The sequence below is a fragment of the Antechinus flavipes genome, chromosome 3 (genome assembly GCF_016432865.1).
Source record: "Antechinus flavipes isolate AdamAnt ecotype Samford, QLD, Australia chromosome 3, AdamAnt_v2, whole genome shotgun sequence".
NCBI lineage: Eukaryota > Metazoa > Chordata > Mammalia > Dasyuromorphia > Dasyuridae > Antechinus > Antechinus flavipes.
The window spans coordinates 238,593,649-238,612,222 of NC_067400.1; the positions used below are offsets into that span (position 1 = coordinate 238,593,649).

Sequence of the window (18,574 nt, forward strand, 5' to 3'; positions counted from 1 at the left end):
AAAATCTGACACAGATTAGGCCTGTGGGTTTTTGAAGGACCCCCAAATGGCCTAAAGAGAGACAAAATGGCCCAGGTTGGGAAGAAAAAAAAAAAAGAAAAGAGTATGTTAGAGCTTCTCTGCTATCAGTTTTAGGATGAAGCTCATGAATACCTCTGCTTAGAGAGACCACAGAAGGCAGGAAGGAATAATTAAGTAAATATATAAATTTTCTTTTTTACATTGGAAATGTGAGAGAATTTGATTTTGAAAAATTACAACTCATTTTTCATGTTCAACTAAAGAATCTGTTATGTGAAGCAGAGATTCTTCTAGTGATAATGACTTTAATGAATTCTAGAATCTTTGAACTCTCTATTTAGTCTTGCAAGGCCAAACAATTTCTGTGTCTACACAATGTGAAACATCTGGATGAAAAACCGAAAAATTCTATCAAAAATCCAGATGCTTTGTCTACATGATGCCAAACATTTGAATATTGAAATACATCCGAATTTTTAACTGATTTTTTGTTTGTTTGTTATCCAGATGTCTGGCAGCCTGTAGAAAGGAGATGATAGTCTGATTTTTTTTTCAGGCTAGACTTCCCATTTACAAGGATTTTTGTCCCCATAAAGACAGAGGGCAAGACCTTAATCCTTAGTGAAATGTCTATCATTTAATGAAGCATATAAAATTACATTTATAAGGGTAGCAATAATTCTTTGCCCGTGTTTTCAAGTTTTAACCCATTTTCCATGACAATTTATTCTGTCATTCCTCTGTACTTCAAAGCAGAAAAAAATAAAAGAGAAAAAAGAGGCTTATATGAGGAGTTTACTTTTAATATACCATACAAAAGCAGCCACAACTAATCTATGCTGACATAATCAACCACAGACATTTGTGAGCAAATCAAGACTAATTGTGTCCAAATGTGGGCTATGAAATGTCTAAGAAGTTTAAAAAGAAAAACCTATACAGCAGAGGTTATAAACAGGGTCTACTAGTCAGTCATAATGAGGGAAATATCCTGGCAGTGTCTGAACAGACTAAATTCACGTAGGAGTTTTCACAAAGACACCACTTGTTTAGTCTAGTTTCTGTGTAATGCTTATATCTCCTCTCTCCCTTCCTTTTCTTTTTAATGATCCAGCTGACAACGATTTAGAGTTTTATTGTCATCTTCTCAGAGGCAGTTTGAACCCAAAGGAATTTCCAACATATGAATACATAAAATTTGTAGGAAATTTTCGGTCCTACAACAATGGTAAGCTTTGATTGTATCATATCCATGTTTTTGGTGCCTTTTATCATGCAAACATGCATATTGGGGCAAAAAAATAGCAAAGTACAGAGGAGGAAGAATGTGTTTTTCATATTTTGATTTTCATTTTAGAACTCTTGAAATACATTTTTATATTTATAAAAAGTACCAGCAGCTTGACAGATCATCGCCCACCACATCAGTTTGTGCCTGTTCCAGGGTCCCAGTGAAATTCGGGTTATTCATTTATTTATTTTCTGGTTGATGAAATAATCATTCACTTTAATAGAAACAACTTATGCATAATTAAGAACAGACTTTTAGCCTACATGACACTTGGGCTTCAGCAAGTCCTTTTTTCCCCACTCAAACATCCACAAACATGTATTCTCCCTCTTCTCTCCTTATTACAACTAGATTACTGGTAAAATATTTCAATCCTAATGGCTTTGTAACATAGATTGAGTTAAGTTTTTTTTTCCTAATAAGATAAAAGGAGATACAATATTTTAACAGTTATGTCTAATGCATATAGTATAGATAACTTTACTACTAGCCCCCAAAAAACTTTAATTTCTGAAAAGCAAGCTATTTGCCTGAATTACCTAATTAATTGCTTCAGCTATCAGTGTACCTTGATAAAGCCAGTCTTTAAAATCAATTTATAATCTCCCCCCAATTTATTTTCATTTTTGACTCACGTAAAATTTGAATCTAGGATTCTTGCAAGCAATCTAAAATCCGATTGGATCATATATCTAGAGCTGAAAAAGGCCTGAAGCCTACTAGTTCATCCCCTTCATTTAACAAATTAAGAAATTAAAGCCCCAAAGTTTAAGAGCCTTCCCCAAAGTCACACATGTAATAAGCATGAGATTCAGGATTTGAACTCAGTTCCTCTGACTTCAGAAATAATATTCTTCCCACTATGCCATTCTTCTTTCTCAGCTAAGTTTACATTTACCTACTTAGAAAGATTTGTTCTCTGAATTAGTTGAGAAGTAGAGGAATTATTGATTATTGATCAGTCAACAAGTATATGTGTCTTTTGTATGCTGGGTACTGTACTAAGTTCTTAGGATAGTCCTAAAAATGAAAGACATTCTATCAAGGTATTCACTCTTCCATAAATCTTACCACCAAACAAGAAATTTGCAATTTCTTTTTCTAAGACACCAGAAGGAAAGGAAAAAATAGCAAGAAAAGAGATAGAGAAGAGAGGAGGAGATAAGAAGAAAGCAGAGAGAGATGGACACAAAATGGAAATAATTTGGCATATAAATGATGACCGATCATGATTTTACTGCTTTTGCCTTGGTTAACTCTGAACTTGTCATATCTAGTATAAGTTAACTAAATTAACCCACTGTGATTCTGTTGGACCAAAGTCACATCAGTGTCAATGGATCCTAAAGTTCAGACTGTCCAATTTCAACAATGGATATCAGTATCTTCTATTTTACATATTATTTTGTATGTACTTACTTAAAAGGCCCTAACTAAAAACATATATATATATATATATATATATATATATATATGTAAATAATATAAACTTGTTGCACTATTTTCAAATGCAATATTCAGGACATTTGAATAATGAAACTGTAGTTTAACTATAATACTGGGAAGGAAAATTGCTATGAGTTTTACTCCTGAGTTTTACTGGTTACCTTTGCACCTCTCCCAAAATGGGGCCAGAGGCAGTACCAGTCCAGAGAAGAGCCCTCTAACCCATATTATCAGGTGTTGTTTTAAAAAAAAGAAGAAGAAGAAGAAGAAGAAGAAGAAGAAGAAGAAGAAGAAGAAGAAGAAGCACTCTATCAACCAAAACCAGAACTATGAGCCAAAATTGATTGATCAACCAATAAAATCCAGGAAGCACTTATTAAATACGTGTTGTATGCAAAGCAGTGTACTAAGTGCTGGACATACAAAGCCAAATGAAAGACAATACTACTTTCAGAGAACTTCTATCCATTATACTGTACAATTTGTATAGGCAGAAGGTTCTGTTGCTATCTCAGTGTTCTGTTATTTGAGTCCCATCATTACAACAGAGTTTTCAGCCATATGATTTACTGGTATAGGGAACTTCCAAAGAAGAAATCTGCTCTCAACAAAGCAACTCAGCAGCTTGTCCATACCTTGTTATCTTAGAAAATTAATTGAGACAGTTAAAAGTAGTGATTTATCCAAGATCAGCTAGCCATATATGTCAGAGGCAGGACTTGAACCCTTGAATTTTCTGACTTCAAAATGAAAATTATCAAATGCACTATGCTTTTGCACCATGCAAATCCCCACCAGTTGTGACAACATGAAAATGTTCACCAACAAATAGAGCCCTTGGAAAAATAGTCCCCATTGAAACATACCTTGTCTTAACACTAACATATATTCCTTCTCTTTGGGTTAACTAACATCTTTGTTGATCTGTCTCTCATTAATTGTTGGTAAGAACTTCTAAGAGGATGATTTGAATATCAAAGAATTTAGAAAAGACCTTGAAAAAATTTATAAAAATCTGAATATTTTCACAACACTAACTTTCTTTGATTGATGCTGTAAAAAACAAATTTAAAGTAAAAGATATTATATCCTATCATTCAATTTTCTTGATAAAAGTATGCCAATAAAACTAAGACTTGATTCAATTTTTTGTTCAATCTAAGAAGTAGCACCACATAGTTTCACTTAAAAATAAATTTTATTAAATATATAATAAACTTAATTTTAGTTTCTCTTTCAAGTTGAAGTCCAATTTAACTTCCTCCCACTGTTTCCCATGAAATGTTTATCCAGGTTTTATGTATTTGACTTAAAGTGGCCTTCCCCCCCCCCCAGTACCATTTATTCTCTAATAAAAATATACTTAACTTTTTATATGATTATTTGAGTAGAGAGATAATACCATCAACTAGGGAAAATTAGGAAAACAGCACCTGAGCCAAGTTTTGAAGAGAGTTAGATATTCTGAAAGGTAGAGATGAGGAATGATGCATTTCAGGTTTGCAGGAAGATATGCAAAAACATGAACATAACAGTTTTATTATTGTTTAGTCATTTCAATTGTGTTCTACTTTTCTTGACCCCTTTTTGGGATTGTTTTGAACATAAGAGATAGAATAAAAAATTTAAAGAATAGCAAATAAGTCAATTCAACTGAGACATGGAATGTGTGAGATGAATTCAGGTTAAATAAGTCTAGAAAGGTAAACTGAAATCAGATTGTTAAGGGTTTTGAACTCCAAACTAAGAAGTTTAATATATTCTAAAGATTTTTAGGAAGTCACCAAAAGCATTTTGTCAGGATAGTAATACAATCACCCTTTACTTTTAGCCAGACGAACCAACATTTTCTAGAAGCAAAAAAGGAAAGGATTTCTATATTAGGCTAGCATGTAATTAAGTCGACCTTTGTGTGGTACTAAATAATTCTCTGAGTAGGAGTTGGACGAAACCAATGCTGAAGTACAAAGCAATAAGTTAGAATGAGGGATGAAAATGGGAACAAATGATAAAGTAAACTAAGTTCAAATAGGTAGACCCTAAGCTTTAACTCAATTCCTGGCCCAATTCTCCTATTGATAAATAAAGCAATTAGTTGAGACAACCATGAACAGTTCAGAGAATTTGAAGGGAAACTCCACCCTGCTTCTCCTTCCTCCTAGTATTTGTCAGAATGATAAGAAATCAGCATCCCTTTGCTACTTCTTAAATTAAACATAGTAGGGAGACCTTAGAGCCTGACCATCCTTAGTAAAAAGAGACTAAGAATCTTGGTCATTGTACATTCAATGAATATTTTACTGAACCATGAAAGGAATCAAATAGTTATTATTTAAACCCTTTATCCATAAAACTCCTTCTGTAGAATTTCTGATTTCCTGTGCCTCTGAGGAAGCCCCAGGTGACAGCAAAGGAAATCCTGTGATAATCACATGGTACTGATTTACATTATAACACATACACACAGTTTTTAGTGACCCTTTCACATTTCCCTTATATCTGGATTAATGTACAAACAATTTTTTAAAGTTTTTAAATAAGGCATTTAAATAATAAATAATGGTGACATTTGAGGGGTAGAATGTCCAGGCCCGTAATTTCATTCAAATAGAAAACTCCCATGGAGAAAATTCCCTTCAAGTAGCTTCTGTGATCCTACAACTCAATAGCTTAGGGGGTTGCCTGGGGATACTTAGAAGTTAAAAGAGTTACTTGGGAGTCACTAGGCTAGCATTGTCTGAGGCAGCAAATGAACCCAGGTTTCCTTGCCCATCTGCCTTGCTTTCTCTTCATTATACCACTCTGCCTTTTATTATAATCATACCTCAAAATCATACCTCAATCATACCTCAAAACTGGATGGTATGCCCTAGATGCAACCATGAATTAGAAAGGCCTAATGGACCCTGAGATAGATAGATAGATAGATAGATATAGATATATATACATATATACATATATATATGTATATATATATACACACACACACATATGCGTGTGTGTATGTATGTATGTATCTGCATGATTAAAGAAAATCTATCTTCTTTATAATTGGCTGATAAACTGCAAAGATTGAGTCTTTTGTGAAATTACATTTCCAAAATCTCATTAAGATGATGCTGAATTTCACTTTGGAGTTTGCTGCCATTTATCATGTTTTAGACGTTTTTCAGGAAATACATAGGCTTAATTTTGGTTAACTGAAACTTATTTCATTGGCTGCGTTTCATTTACTCTTTTCTCAAGTTGGGACTGTGTTTGCTTGAAAAATGTGCTGAATTATGTGTGATTTTTTTTTTTTGGAAAGGGGTGTGGGAAGACTGTTACTGTTGTGAACATTGGAAGTGGGAAGCTTAAAAATGAAAGAATTAAGTTTGTAGAACCCATTTTACAAACCAAAAACAGGATTGCTTTCTTTGGACTAGGAAAAGCATATTCTTCATTCTCTACTGACAGAGATTAGTGGGTACTATCCCAGGGTGATCCTGAAATATATATTGGAGAAAGAACAATACCAAGGATTCTCATCCTGGAGTCCATGAACTTTTTAAAAATTGATAATTATATTTCAGTACAATTTATTTCCTTGCTAATACAAAATGTTTTATTTTATGCATTTAAATACATGAACGTGAGAAGTCTATGGACTTCACTAGTCTGACAAATGGATTCATGATATAGAAAAGGTCATGATAATATTCCTGTAGTCTTTTTTTTTTAGGTCTTCTCCTTTCCTTCCTTCCATCTTCATGTCCTCTTCTTAGGAACCTAGTATTTTTGTGTTTAGTGCCCTTAGTGCCCTGCTTAAGCCTCCTTTCCTTGGAAGTACCTCATGTTCTTTTCATACTCATCTCCCCAATTTATATTATCTCTCTGGGAGTAATGTGGTCCAAAGGAAAGAGCTCTGGATTTATAAGCAAAATATCTTGGCTCTAGTTTTACCTCTGCTACTTATTACCAGTGCAACACTGGGCAAATCACATCACTTTTCTAAGTCTCAGTTTCTTCATTTGTGAAATAAGAAATTTGGACGAGGTGATCTCCAAGGGTACTTACAGTTCTAAATCTATTACTCTGCTGTAATCTCTTTAAGACCCTTTCAGCTGATCTGGAAAAAAAATCTTTTAAATCAGTGTGAGCTAAAATATTAATGGGTGATTATGACTACTATGTTACTTCTCCTAGATGACATTCTAAGCTTAAAAAAGATCTTAACTCAAAGTAACTTCCAACACTTTATCACCATCAGTGAGAGAAGTTTGGGATAAGGAAGGCCTTTGTATGACTCAGAAATCATTATGAAGACAATTTTCTGTCTGCTTGTAAGGGCTTTCCTGACAATTTAGAGATTCCTCTGATTTAGTATTCTGAATATCCCGTATAATACTAGATACCCAGAAGAGTCCACTTAATATGAATTGAGGCCAGGAGTCAGGAGGGGGAAGCACCTTTGCTTGAGTTACCCAGATTGATTTATCTATTTGGACAGTTCCAAATTCAGCAGGTAATTGTGCAACTCTTCCTCCCACCCACCCAGTTCTTCTGTTTTACTTCTAGCTATATCAACATAGCAGCCATTGCTCAAACACTTTAGCAAAATAGAGCTTTCTCTTACCCCAATAGTTGCACATATTGTTCACTCCTTAGGAAAAGTACTTCATCATCTGCCACAGAAAATTTCTATTTTTTTAACCAAGATTTTTAATAAATATGAGAAGTGGTTTTGTTGTTTATCTTGAAATGGAAATAGAAATTAATCTTTAATTAAAGATTTTCCATTTTTATAAAATTTTAAGCCAAGTTAGTCAATATAAAGCTTCCTTGAAAAAATCTGAGCTGGGTTTATAGTTACATATCCCTACATCTTCATTTAAAAAAAAAAAAACAAAAACTTTATTCTTCATGACATTTGTGTTATAGAGGTGAACATTAACCACTTCCCTAGACAAGTGCTTTTTTTGTTCTGTTTTCCTGAAATAGATTTGAAATAAAATTATCTTGGCCTGGACCACATAGTTACATTGCCCGATACTGCATTTATTGAAGAAACTTATTCTTTTTTACTCCCCAAAATGTCTTCTAATCATAATTGGGTGAAGTTTTTCATTCTATACCACAGCTCTTTTTCCTATCTTGCCCCTCCAGTCAATCTAGTTCCACTTTATTTGGATGGAAATGATTGGATTTTTTTAAGTAGTGATAAATTTTGATTTAACATGCCCTAATAAGTTGACAAAAGTTGTCAAATGACAACTGTATACCAAAAAGGCATTCCTTCATTATTTCTCTAATACTTCTCCCTCAGAATTGGAATCAAATATTTGTCTGTCTGAGATCCAGAAAGCAGTATTTCAAAAGTTGTTGGTTTGGTTCCAAATAGGTCACTCTCAGTAAACATTCCCTTCCAGGCTTTCCAGAAACCACACACCACAGTATAAAACTTTCCTTGCCCTTGTTTTACCTACCAGTCTCTAACCACATATCCAGAGTTGAAATTCAAATCTGGCAAAATTTAGGTCTTTCAACTTATATAGCACTCAAGTTTTGTGTATTTCATGGGATTTAATAATAGAAATAAATAACCCGACTGATGTTGCTTCATTTTTTGGTTTTGGATAATCTTTCTTTCTTTTTTTCTCCTTTTAACTGAGTTGTATTTATTGAGATGTCTAAAGTAAAAGAACAAGTTAGTCATTGTGCCCGATCTTTCTGTGGTTGCAGATTTAAATTTGGCAACCAGTGGAATCATCTTCATTGGAGTTTCCAACCCATTTATTAGTGTTCCTAGAAATGAGAAGCAAAGAGCGCCCTCTAACCTTATGGAGAAATTTCTTTTCTTTATCTGTAAATTGCATACTCTGCAAGATTTGTTATTTGAAGAGTTAATATCATCCAGAATAAACTATAATTAAAAATTACTATCTTGCTGTACAAAATCCTAAAATATCCTAAATTCTTTATATAAAAAGATGCTATGAAAATTGAGCAAATTAAAATTAGAAGGACATTTATATTGCTAATCCTAGTATCTTCCTGCTTTCTCTCCCTAGATAATGGATCCATTCTATATGTAGCTTCTCTTTGGTTTCTAGGATAAATTACATACTCCTCTGTTTGGAATTTAAAACCCTTCACAAATTACCTACATTCTTTCTTTTCATCCTGAATGACAGATTAATGCTCCTCACAATCTGTATTTCAACTAAACTGACCTATTTGGCCGCATCGTAGCAAAATCCCAGAAAGTATAAGAGGGCAACAGGTTTTTAAAATGTGCCTAAAATCTTTTATGAAAAATAATTAAGAACAATAACATTAGCCAAAATTGATGCCATTTAAGTTCTGTAGGCAAGTTTCAGTCTCTCACCCCTCACCCATCATCCCCTTGTTAATGTGCTCTATGCTAAAGAAGTGTGGGAAAAAAGAGAACAAAAGTTACCTTGGCAGTCAGCAGCCACATTGGCCAGAAATGGACCGTGTTGTTTTTCTTATGTCCTCCAAAAAGCCCAATAACCTAGCTATTCATAATGCATTCAACTAGGCATATTGTGAAGAAATAAAAGACAAGACAGAAAATTGTGTTTAATTAGTGGGAGATGATTCCTCATGAATGCACAGAAGATTACTTTTCCGTGAAAATTTCATAACAGTGGCCTGAACTGTTTGAATATTTGTCACAAATGGGAATTTGAGGATTTTATTCTTCCTTTAGCAAAAAAAAAAAAAAAAAGTATACTATTGTTTATTGTCATTTTATCCAAACTAAGTCTTTCACAGAAGTACACCTGCTTTGTTTTTTGTTTGTTTGTTTATTTGTTTATTCTGGAAAGTGCTGATAAAGTTATTTGTCTTTATCCTTATAGGCTATTAACTGTTACTCTACAGCTGTTATAGCCAATTTGTCACATGCAAGCTATCTCTGATCAGAATACATAATTGTTTAGTCTTAATGCCAGATACAATAAAAATGGAAGGAAGCCAGAAAAATCCCCATTTCTCTTCACAGGCTGTTAATTAGTTTTAAAATACCCCTATTCCCATTTTTGCTTTCAGATTCCACCTTTTATTCCATTTGCAATAAATCCCCAGATAACCTAAAACCTCTCCTACCTAATCTCTGTACCCCCTAACCTTTCCACCTTGTATCACTGCCAATTTGGGGATTCTCCAATTGGGGATTTTGATTTATGCAAAGGATGAATCTGGTCTTTTCTGTTCTTTAAAAATCCTTCTTGACCTTTTGTGTTTCTGATGATGGAACTAGTTAATTCCTTCCTTTAATTAAGGTGTCCAGGGAACCCCCAGGCTCAAAGAAAGAGGATTGTATTCAGGTGCAGGAACAGTGATAGAAGGCATACTAGGAAAAATTGAGCTTTATAGATTATTCAGAAGGTTTGATTATCAGGTTGAAATAGAGTGCCTGACTTTATATACAACAGAGCTTCTTAAAATATAGGTCATGTAACTGAATGAAGCAGGCAGGCTATAAAATAATGATTTATTATCAGTAAATCTGATAACAGTCTATCTGTTTTATATACCTATGTACTTGGGGTCATCTGAATATTTACCGGGTGAAAAAAGGATGTGAGTGGAAAAAATTTAAGACCTGATATACAGGAGGTATCAAAACTTTTGTGCTCAAAGGCTGTACCAGAAATTGACAATCTCTGCTAGTAACTGAGAAAACTAAGATAGTTCTCAAATACAGCCCTGATCACAGACTTTGTCTTCTGACGGCCATATATAACAAGTATAATCATGGAGTAATTTTTTTGTTGTTACAATTGTTATTGAAAAGACCTACATTTAAAGTAAGCCGGAATTGGAGTGACTATATATTTTATTTAGAGGAGGAAAAAAAATATATTAACTACCCAGCTAATAATAATAGGCAGTTGCTGAATTATCCAGAGAATTGCCTAAATTATTCATCCAACTTTTACAGTTAGTCAAAGATCTGATCAAACCAAGCACCTTTTCCATTTGTTGGCTAATTCTATCAAAGGCTCAGAAAAACCAGATATCTTTTTTCCCTCAAATCAAAGAAACCAGATTTTTTTCTTTACTTCAAGTTAGACAATTAATTAATTAAATCTCTAATGCTCCTAAGGTAATTTAGGGATAAAGAGTGCTAGAAAAGTTTTTTTAAATGATAAATATGATTGAGTCTCAGTGTGCAAATTATTCCTGTGTTTATCTATAGGATATAAAAGGAGACTACAACTGTGAGTAAAAACATTTCAAAGGCAATTTGCAAAATGTTTGAAGTAATTCCCTTTAGCCTCAGTTAAGATTCATTGCTGATTTACTATGTCCCTGATCAAGCTTAAATTGTCAGGGCAGAATCTTATTTAAAGGAGTTGTGTTTTGTCATTTCCATTAATAAAATAACTATCAGAACTTTAGTTATGCATAAATCATGAAGTTTCCATATACAGGTTTGGAATTTCACCTGAAAAGCCCTAGAATTTTAAAATCCTCATTGGATGAGAGGACTAGTAAGAATGGAGTAGGGAGAGGGACAGCCAGGCCAGAATAAAATCATGCCTCCATTTACTTAATTTCCAGTGCCCAAATTCACATCCTCATATGAAGTAGCATTTATAATAAGAGGAAATGACTGACTGGGACAGGTGTTTCCTATTTCCTTTTTCTTTCCTTCTTTCCTCACACACACATACCATATTACAGAAGAAAGCCCTTGCTGACTGAGCAGGTAAATCCGGCATCCCAAGTCCTGTGTAACCAGGGCAGGTAGTTTAAGAAGCCTTTACTTGAAATCTTTGGATTAGCACTCAATCTTTGCACCCCAAAAAGTGGAGGGCTGCAGCAAAGGTACAGGATTTTAGTAACTATGCCATTATTTGACAAATCCTGTCTCTTTAGAAGGAGAATGTTTCACATCTGGGAATTAAAAAAAATTATACCAAAAAAATGCAGATGTTCACATCTGCTGTATGTTTCCTAATGTGAACCTTCCTCCTACCTCCCATAGGCTTTTTGGCTCAGTCTATCAAAGGGATCTGCAGTGGTCTAAACAGATTAATGACAGATGTGAATTCTCTACAGGCCACTTATTTTTTATCTCTCACACATTTTGTTATTCTTGTTTTGAAACATTTATTGGTGCTGGTTTGAATGAATCCTGAAAGCATCTGTAATAAATTGACTTTACTCATGTTAGTGAACAGAAGCCCATATTACAAAGCCATTTAGAAAACATTAACTAATGGCAGCAGCAAATGCATAAAATAAAAATTCCTGGAAAGCGTAAAATAAGAAGAGGGGCTTTGAGACAATCTCAAAAATGTGCCTCACTCTTTCATAATACACAATACATCTTAATTAATATTATATAGGATCTTAGATTTAAGGATAGAAATAGGGGACAAAAACAAACATGTTGAGGATAGGACTAGGAACTATATCTGTATTTTCATTGGTAAAGTGAATGCCCAGAAGAAAAAAAATCTTTATTAATCCAGGTCTCTACTCACTTGGCAATTTAGAATCTTAAAAAGTTATCTAGAACACTTAAAGGTTAAGTGACTTAACCTCATCCCACAAAAGTATGTATCAGAATCTAGTCTGGAACCCATATCCTCCTTATTTATGAGACTAGATCTCTATTCACTATAGCACAATGCCATCATAACCATGTTTAGAATTTGTAAATTAGAAATATATTCTATCCATCATCAAAAAAATTTTAAACGCGATTCCAATGGCTTATTTTAGTTAAAGGTGACCCTGGATTCTTAGATATTGTTACTGTATTATAAACTCTCGTTGACTATATCATGCTGGAAAGACTAATTATGCAATAGTTTGCATCTATTTTTCAAGGACCAACCTAGATAAGGTTCATCAAAAATAAGCCTGGCCATTGAATAGTAAAAGTTTCTGGCCCTGGTAATCCATAAAAGAAGATAACATATTGTTTCTATAAGGGCATATAAAGAAGACAGAATGGTTAGCCCTGCTATTCTAGAAGAATAGAAGTTTTTTGAGGGCAGCATTCACTATAACTTTTCTGTTTGTATATCTGACAGACATCTAATAGTACTTATCACAAGGTAGGTGCTTAATTTAAAAATAAATTTGTAAATGATTATTTTGTAAATAATTAATTTGTAAATAAATGCCAGTTGAGTTTTGATAAGGAGTTCATTGTCATTTCTCATACTAAAAAAATAAGTTGAGATGCCTCCTCCAAATACAAGATGTTGAGAATTTTAACTGCAGTAATCTTATGCATACGTCTACCATTTCAATGCTTTATGTGGTCAAGAAATCTTTAGTCAAGAAAGGTGTGCTAAACCTTTGGCTTCTTTCTCTCTTTCTCTCCCCAGTGCCTAGCCCCTCTTGTAACGGCTTTGACAATACAGTGACAAGGGCTTACCGTTCACCACTAGGAAAGCAAATCTGCTTCATTGCAACTGTTCGTCTGGCCACACCTCAATTTCTAAAGGCAGGTATCCTTCGTGAGACATTAGTCATGGGAGATGCTCAGAAACACTGCCTATCCTCAAATCTTCCACATCAAGGTTGTACACTGTCCTGTTGGTTATTACTTTGGTTAAACTCTAGATATTCCAAGCAAAAGGTGGACAATTTAGAGATGTCTGAGTAAGGATGTCACTGTGGGACTCCCCAGCCAGATCGGAGGATATTGTGTATCTTCTTGTAGCTATTGTAACTATTGTAGTATTGTAAATATTGTAGTATTGTAGTTATTGTAGATATTGTAACAAAATATGCCCTATCACCTGGCAACTGTTGTTGTTGTTGTTGTTTTTAGTTTAGTTTTGTTTCCCTTTCTTTGTATTCTCTAATATTTAGCACACTGCCTGGAATATATTTAGTATTCAATGTATACTTGTTTATTGACCGCTAACTTGATGAATTCCCATTTAAAAAAAGATGTATTTCATTTTGCTTCTTCTATTTGATTTCCACTCTCCCAGAGAAGATGGTATAAGTTTGGGGTGGGAGAAGACAGGGAAGATAGGAGAAGGAATGATGGATGGGGAAGAATATTTAGGAAAATGTCCAATTTTATATCAGATTTTTGCTTTCAAGTCTCCCTTTCACTTATCACTTAGGGCAGTCATATTCACCTTTATCTTCACCTATTCATAGTTGAAATCATATTTTAAGACAGACTGAAAATCAAAGTATACAAATGTACTTTTATCAATCTTGTGGTTCGTACTCCCCAACCATGCCAATATTAATGGTCAATAAAAGCATTTGTGTCATGTTTTAAATTTTGCAAAGCTCTTTATAAATATTATTTCACATTTTACTCCCAATAACTCTGGGAGCTATATGTTGTCATATTATCCTCATTTTACAGATGAAGAAACTGAGGTTGACAGGGGTTTAAGTGACTTACCCAAAATCACATAGCTAATCAGTGTCTGAGGCTGGAACTCATTTGCCTGATACCAAGTCAAAATTTAATATTAATGTCTTTTAAGAGCAGAAATGAGAATTGAGTGTGTTAAGTAGAGAAAACTCAAATCTTTAGCTCTGATGGTATTGTTTTGTCATATTAATATTAATATTGTATGAGGTTAGTGTGGGGGGTCCAGACTAAAGACCATTACCCCAAACTATAATATACTATACTATACAGATAGTACATGAGAAGGGAATGGAATGACATTTTGACTCCTGAGTATTTTTCCTCATCCTGTGAAATAAACTTAGTGTCAAGGCATACTAAAATTAGGTGCAGATGATGTATTTCATTGCAATCCAACTTGGAGTTTTAGCAAGTTTCTACTTTCTTTATTCCTATCACCTGCTCCATATCCTTCTGAAGCAGAAGCTGACAAAGCAGGATTGAGCATCTGGCACACTTCAGTAATGAACATTTCTCCTCCTGCTACAGGAAATGTGCATAGTTGAAGAACCTTTAGAGGAATTCACTTCAAGACATAGCCTGGAATGGAAATTTTTATTTCTGGATCACAGGTTTGTGAAAAATCAAAATATGTTTTGATTAGGCCACTTTTCATTGCTGTTTGTATGAACCATTCTCTTCCTGGGAAAGGAAAGTAGGGTAGGATCTTTTGAAGGAGAATGAAATTCTGGCTGTAAGAACAAACATTCTCACCCAAGTATGATGCTAAGTTTCACTTTGACTTAATTCTCCTGCACTTGGTTGCCTTTGTTATATTCAAGGTCAGGAGATCCATGGGGAAATGAGGCATTCGCCTACTGATGCAAAAGCAAGAGACTTTTAAATCAAGTGGTCCTTCCTTTTTGGAGTCTCCATAAAAGTTAAAGGGCTGCAAGGAGACCTCTGATCACATTTCTTTCACGTGCATTTTAAGTCTTATCTTGATTTTTTTTATTAATTTACATTTCATTAATTAATTTAATTGATTTGATGCAAAGTACTAGATTTTTTTTTTTCCCTTCGACTTTATTTTGTGATTGAATTAGTATGTTTTTTAGGTTGTTTTTTTTGTTTGTTTGTTTGTTTGCTTGCTTGATTGTTTTGAGATTTTAGTTGCTGTTGATCTACTCTAATTTTTTTAATGTTATCTAGAAATGTTATTCCTTTTAAATAATAAGTCCAGAATATACCCAAATATAAATAGTCCAAGAATATACCAAAATAGTCCAGAATATATCCAAGAAAAGTTTTATTTATTTACAGAATATTTCCATGGATCTTTGGAAAATGTGGCCTTACTCTGTTATAGGTTTTTGTAAAATTGGAAATTTTCTTTTCTTTTTGCCCCTAAAGATCATAAGATTTCAGCATTTCTTCTGAAAATAAAATATCCTAATACCTTGAGTTAACCACAGGAACTAACGACAATCGGCTTCCCAATTAGACCATATGTGTTTGTTTTCTTATTGTCCTTCTGCAGAGCTCCACCAATCATAGGATATTTGCCTTTTGAAGTGCTTGGTACTTCTGGCTATGATTATTATCACATAGATGACCTAGAACTCCTAGCCCGGTGCCATGAACACTGTAAGTATGACACCATTTAAACTTAGGGGCAGCCTTCTTTGGCAGGTATGGGTTCCATATGCTCCAGCAGAATTGGAATTCTGCATCTTTGCAAATCAATTTACCTTCTGGTTTGATTTAAAGTATGGAGAGAGTAGTCCTTGGAAAGATGGTTATACTGCAGTATGAAAGCAACTCTCAACTATAATAAGTTACACAGGAATAATTTAAGTTGAATTTCCAACTCTGAAGTGACTTCTTCCTGACTCCAAGTCCCTTTCCCATTGGGCATCTTGACTGTAATTAGAGAACACAAATTGATGCTAAATTAATCAAGAAGGTGACATTTGGAGAGGTGGGCTATGGGAGAGGTCAGGGGAGAAGAACATCATACTGTTTCCATGCTAGAGTGATTCACATTATTCACTACTTTTGTTGTGCCACAGTTCCCTTTTAATGTCCTGACCCAGTTTCCCTAATTGTCCTATTTAGTTACTCTGCCTCAGATTATAACCTTTCCCTCTTAATGTTTGATGAGATAAAGGTTTTATATCTTTAGGTTATAATCAGATAGAAATTGTTAAACTTGTGTAACTGTTGCTGTTATGTTTGAGGGATTTTTTACTCTGTTATATATATGTATATGATTTATATGTGGGATGGTTATTTGATCATCCCTTTCGGTGAGAGAAAAAAAAAAGGGAGGAAGAAATAGGAAATTGGGGAAACTGGTACATTTTCTTAGATACTTCTGCCCTACCCCTATCTTACTAGTTCAGATTTAATTGGAAGTCCTTTAAACAGTCCTTTTTATTTTTTACTTCTTGCTTAAATTTGCTAGACTATGATTTGCTGGTTATGCTTTAACTTTGAAATCCCTTATCCTGTTGGAATTGCCCTGACAGACTCAGTTTTGGGAATTATTTTTTTTAGAAACAACCAGAAATCAGACATCTGTCTTGGGACTGGCACTCTCTGATCTGTTTCTCCACTCCTGTTACCCCAGGTCCTTAATTAGTATTTTAGCATACTTAAAAGGAGCTTGTATTTTGATATCGGACCTCTAAAAGTTTGGGGTTTGCCTGCCTTGGTCTAACTGTGCATAATCTGCTTGGAAATCTGATCCTTTCTGCAGCCCTGTCTGTTCCTCTGGGCAGGAACAGGTGGAGCTACTCCAAGCCTCACCCTTCTCACCTGGAGCAGGTTGCCCCTCTGAATGGACAGCACAACTGTCTTGAGCCCTGCTGCTCTGTAAGCAGAGGCTGAGTCATGCACAAATGACAGACCTAACTCACAGTGATGCTCCCCAACCATAGAGGACCTGACATGATTGAAATAAGGAACTTTGTGTATTGTTAATTAACTCTGGGGTTATCAGGGAGATACTTGACCTTACCATAAGTCCTTGCATTGTTCTAGCTTTATTTTGATTTTTATTTGGTCTATTTACTTCACAGAGAGTTCCAAAATTATGGTGCTAAGACCTTCTAGAGGAAGGTAATTCAAAGATTTGAATAGTTAAAAGAGAGAGAAAGTGTGGAATGTTGTGCCACAGTTCCCTTTTAATATCCTGACTCAGTTTCCCTAATTGTCCTATTTAGTTACTCTACCTCGGGTTATAACCTTTCCCTCTTTATGTTTGATGAGATAAAGGTTTTATATCTTTAGGCTATAATCATTCCTTCTTAATGTTTGACAGGATGAATGTCTATCCATTTTAGACATCATTAGAATATCAGTAATCTCTCTAATACTTCCCTCCATTATGTCATCCTAGGTGCCTCCCTCCCATTAGGTTATTCCCATTCAGGTATTTCCCCCATTATGTCATTGTTCTTGTTATCCTATAAGAGTCTTGCTGTCTGATATTCAGGGCTGGATTCTTTGAGACGATAATCTCATTCAACCCTGGGACCAAACATGGATCATTTGGTCCCACTAAATCTCTCCATTTAATAAACTATTAAATTGTTCTCTAATCTCTGTCTTGCTCAGTTTCTCCGGCATTACACTTTTGAGTGTCAATATCATGGCTCTTTTTTTGTTGCTAACAAATGTGTTTTCATTATTTCACTTATTTGTGAGCTTTGAAAAAGTAACAGTCTAAAGATTAATGCTAAATAAAGCAATATGACAATCAATTTATTTATCCAAATATAGTACTGGTTTATAGTAATAACCACTATACCCTCTCAGATCTAATGCTTGCTTATGGAAGAATAACCTTGGGTATTCATCAAGATTAACTATTATAGTATTATGCTAACTAATCTTTAAAGCTGTAAGCCATTTAGTTGCCTTTGACTTTGCTGACCTCACAGTCCCTTGCTCCTTGAAGAATTCTTTTTGATTTCTAAAGGATTTGAGATCCTTTTGTTTTACTTGTTTGAGTTGCCATTATTGTTATTTTTGAGAAGTCTCTAGATAAGCATAGAGTAGACATTCTCATTCTCAACCTACTTTTCTTTATTTTATGCTTCTCACCTAAACAAATATCACATTCTCCAAAAGACTATCTAGGATTTAAGTGGTTTTAAGTTTCTAGTTTTGATTTATCCTTATCTGCTCATGTAAGAAATGTTAAATCTTTGTTACCTGCCCCTAGGATCAAATATTCTTCCCTGTCCAACCCAGTAAATTGTCAGCTTCTCCATTCAGAGGTTACCCATAGATACCTAGGAGAATTCTCATTAGCAAATGGGATGACACAATGGACAGATCAAAACTGTAATGCAGGGCTGGGAAGAGGGGAGAAGAATTCTACATCAAACTTTATGTAAGAGCAGCATTGACTGAGTGACAGTCACAAAATTAGTCCAAAGGTTGATAGCTGTCAC

The 18,574-nt window shown here is 34.4% G+C and overlaps 1 protein-coding gene across 4 annotated transcripts in view; it reads left to right on the top strand.

The window, feature by feature from the left end:
* The window catches only part of NPAS2 (neuronal PAS domain protein 2), a 236,947-nt gene that overhangs the window by 182,220 nt on the left and 36,153 nt on the right, over positions 1-18,574 (top strand). For all 4 annotated transcript variants that reach the window (XM_051984739.1, XM_051984736.1, XM_051984737.1 and 1 more), the window contains 4 exons: positions 1,136-1,249; positions 13,114-13,232; positions 14,661-14,743; positions 15,652-15,758. In XM_051984739.1, the coding sequence (XP_051840699.1) occupies positions 1,136-1,249; positions 13,114-13,232; positions 14,661-14,743; positions 15,652-15,758 (423 nt within the window). The remainder of the gene's footprint in view (positions 1-1,135; positions 1,250-13,113; positions 13,233-14,660; positions 14,744-15,651; positions 15,759-18,574) is intronic.